The sequence below is a fragment of the Uloborus diversus genome, chromosome 6, assembly GCF_026930045.1.
Source record: "Uloborus diversus isolate 005 chromosome 6, Udiv.v.3.1, whole genome shotgun sequence".
In the NCBI taxonomy this organism is placed as follows: domain Eukaryota; kingdom Metazoa; phylum Arthropoda; class Arachnida; order Araneae; family Uloboridae; genus Uloborus; species Uloborus diversus.
Window position 1 is genome coordinate 121,115,232 of NC_072736.1, and position 3,219 is coordinate 121,118,450.

At 34.8% G+C, this 3,219-nt stretch overlaps 1 protein-coding gene across 1 annotated transcript; it reads left to right on the top strand.

The window, feature by feature from the left end:
- The first annotated feature begins 924 nt into the window (after positions 1-924).
- LOC129225143 (phosphatidylinositol N-acetylglucosaminyltransferase subunit H-like) lies at positions 925-1,761 on the top strand. The gene has a single exon (XM_054859704.1). It carries the CDS (start codon positions 952-954, stop codon positions 1,516-1,518), a length of 567 nt encoding a protein of 188 aa, XP_054715679.1. The 5' UTR covers positions 925-951; the 3' UTR covers positions 1,519-1,761.
- Positions 1,762-3,219: the final 1,458 nt, after the last annotated feature.

The following is a 3,219-nucleotide window of genomic DNA, read 5'->3' on the forward strand; positions in this document are numbered from 1 at the left end:
TTTCGTTACATACTGAAATAATTTGAAATAGAGTTAACTTGTGTACTTAAGTAAATATCTTTATTTTTTATTGCTAAAATGCTGTATTCATTCATTAAAACCTATGTTCTTGATTAGAGAAAAGCTCCCTATGAATGGATGTCAAACGGTTTCATCTGTTTTGCATAAATATGTCAATTAGTTATATAAGAATAACTACATTACTTCTATTCTTTCACTATTACTTGTTAATCTTGCAACAATTATTATACTGTTTGAAAACTTAGTTCAAAAAAATTTCAATTACTTTTTAGTTCTGTCATAAATACACATATGTTTTTAAGAGTAATTTTAAGTTTCTTAAAATTCTTATGCTAAGTGGTTTCTGGAAGTAAAGTATGATTTTTTTTTAAAATTTCCTGTAATCTTTCCATGTCGAAAAATTTAATATGCTGTTTTGTAGGGGGTTTTTTCCGGAAAAAATTGACTTGATATATTTGTTTCTTTTAACCATTTTATTAAAAAAAGTAGCATCTTTTAAAAATATATCTTTAGTTCAATAACGTTACACAACTTAAAACGTTTAAAATACTGCATTTTATACAAACATACATTGGATTTCAAGTAGAGCAAAGAAAGAAAACCATTATCATTGGTAACGTAAATCAGGGAAATTTGGTGAACTTAATCAGGGAAATCAGGGAAAAGTCAGGGAACTTTTTTTCACAGTTCCTGTCGCCACCCTGAACTCCTAATGCAAAGGATTTTCAAACTTTTTTTACAAGAATAAAAAGAAGTTCCATTCATTATAAGTCACCTGTAATACAATATGTTTACAGTTTTGAAACAAATATCTTGGTTCTGAAATTCTTTTATCACCTCTAAGAACACTTGATAGGCATTCCTGTGACTTCATTTTTTTCTTCTCCATCTGTTAAAAAATAGGATGAGGGACCTTTGCTGAGAGAGGACATGGCGTGGCAACGGGAAAAAGTCCGTAAGACGTGGGACCCATACGGACAGGTTCTGGAGTTCAGCTGTATAGGTGGTGGACGCCATTCGGTTCGAGAGTATGTCTTTTCCCGAGAGGCCTTCAGCTTCAGGCGCTGGCTCTTGCTCATGTTCCTCTTCAGCAGCCTCGCATTCTACTGCGAATTCTACAATGTCAATGCAAGTTTCCTTGGGGTATTCCTGCTTTTCCTCTGCCTCCTTCTGATCCTGAAGTTGCACTTCAAGGTCAAAGAGGAGTCCTTGCTGGTGATGGCGTCTCTGGGCCTGCAACTGACGACGACCTTCGTGACTGGGAGAAGGGCATCTCGCCTTATACCTGCCAGACGTATCCAGGATGTTGTTCTCATAGAAGGAATCTTCATGCATCGTGTGCTGTTCTATCTATCCGTCCTGCTTCATGATCCCCTACAGGTGGAAGGAGTCATTCCCGTCTTCCAGAATCTCCTCCCTCGTATAGAGTGTTTGGAAATTGTCTACCAAGGAGTGAGAGATGTCCTTCATCTGGGAATTCCTGATGTCAAGACGTGACGTCTTCCTGACCTACTTAATCATCATTCATCATGGACTGATCCAGGTACAAATTGTCTACTTTGTGGCCTGGTCATAAAATTATATAAATTGTTAAAGTGGCCTCTTTGCAAGATTTCTTATCTTAAAATTGTTTTTTTTACAAAGCTTCATTTGTAACAATAATGGCTCTTTCATAACTTTTAAGCTCAATTAACTAACCTGAAGTCCTTTAGGCCAATGGGATTTCAGGTTAGAACTGTGATCGTTCCAGGCATGAAAATAAGCTTACTTCTTAAAAATAAGGCTAAAATAATATTATTTTTTAAATTATGGAAGAAATTTGTGAAAAAAAATTTTTTTTTTTGAGCATGTTTTCTTTTGTAAAATAGTCATGATTTTCAAATGTTTCTCTTAGGTCTTTTTGTACTTTCTATCACAATTTACTGTTGATGCAAAAATACTTGATTCACTTAAAGATCTTTGTCAAACTGACGTGATATTCCTATGGATAAATACATTTAAATGATTAAAAGCAGATCAAGATTCAAGGGCGCCCATAAAGGGGGGCAAGAGGGGGGCTCAAGCCTCCCCTTAGAATTTGGAGCTTCCTTACTTTTAGTACTTTTTCTTTGCAAAAATGTAAAAACATTTCTTCTTCAGCCATCAATGAATAATTTATTAAAAATGTCAAACTTTAATAACTCTAATCTGTACTGAAACCGGTTTCTATGGAGAAAATATCCTTTTAAACCATGGGGAAAATATCTGAGCCCCCCCCCCCCCCTTAAAATTTGCATATGGGCGCTTTTGTCAAGATTAATATGTTGTTTCATATAGATTTATTCAAACTTTGAAGTACTCAAATGACTCACTCAATTTTTTTACTGCTTTTAAAATGTTTAAACCTGATGATATGATCTGCATGATGCTTTTGTTTTTCCAGGACACCTTCATAAACTCTGTAATCACAGAGCCAGCTCAAAAATTGCCATTTTCAGGTTATTGCTGCTTTATATGCAGAATCTTATTCGACATCGAGTCATCATATAACGTGATTCTATTAAAAAAATCCTTTGTAATCATTTACCAGCATAAAAGAGTGGGAGCCCCATCCTTTGTGTGCACCAGATGATAGTTTTTTGCTCTTCTGCAAAGTAGCAACAATGTGACTTGTGTTAGTCTGGCTCTAAGGTACAGAACTCTTCCTTTGATGGTTTTCTATCTATTTATTAGCACTTGGATTTGATGTTAGTTCAAGAGCAACTGTCTTTTCATTGGATATATTTAGTGGCTTTATCTAAAAACTTCAAACTTACACCTTTTGCCTGCAAATATCTGCAGGCACATTTTTTTTTGTTTTCAATTCATTCTCATTTATATCTTTTATGCCTGTCATGCCCCACTTTCATCTGGAAATGATTATGAAATATGTTTAACACAGTCAACTGAATCATCTGCATATGATGAGGTTTTCAATTGACCATGATATTTATGAAAATTCTTTCATGCAATAAATTAAAATAAGGTGCAGACAAATCAAATTTTGAGTGCTCTGCTTTGTCAAAGTAGTTGGCATCTTTTAATTCCAAATATCTAAAATTGTTGCTCAGACAATACTCCAGCTCAAGTGGAAATAGTGGTCTAGTACTGGATTTAAAATGGGGGGGGGGGGAGTGAATTTTTGTTGAATCCCCTGCTTTTAAATATAGAAGCAGAAGT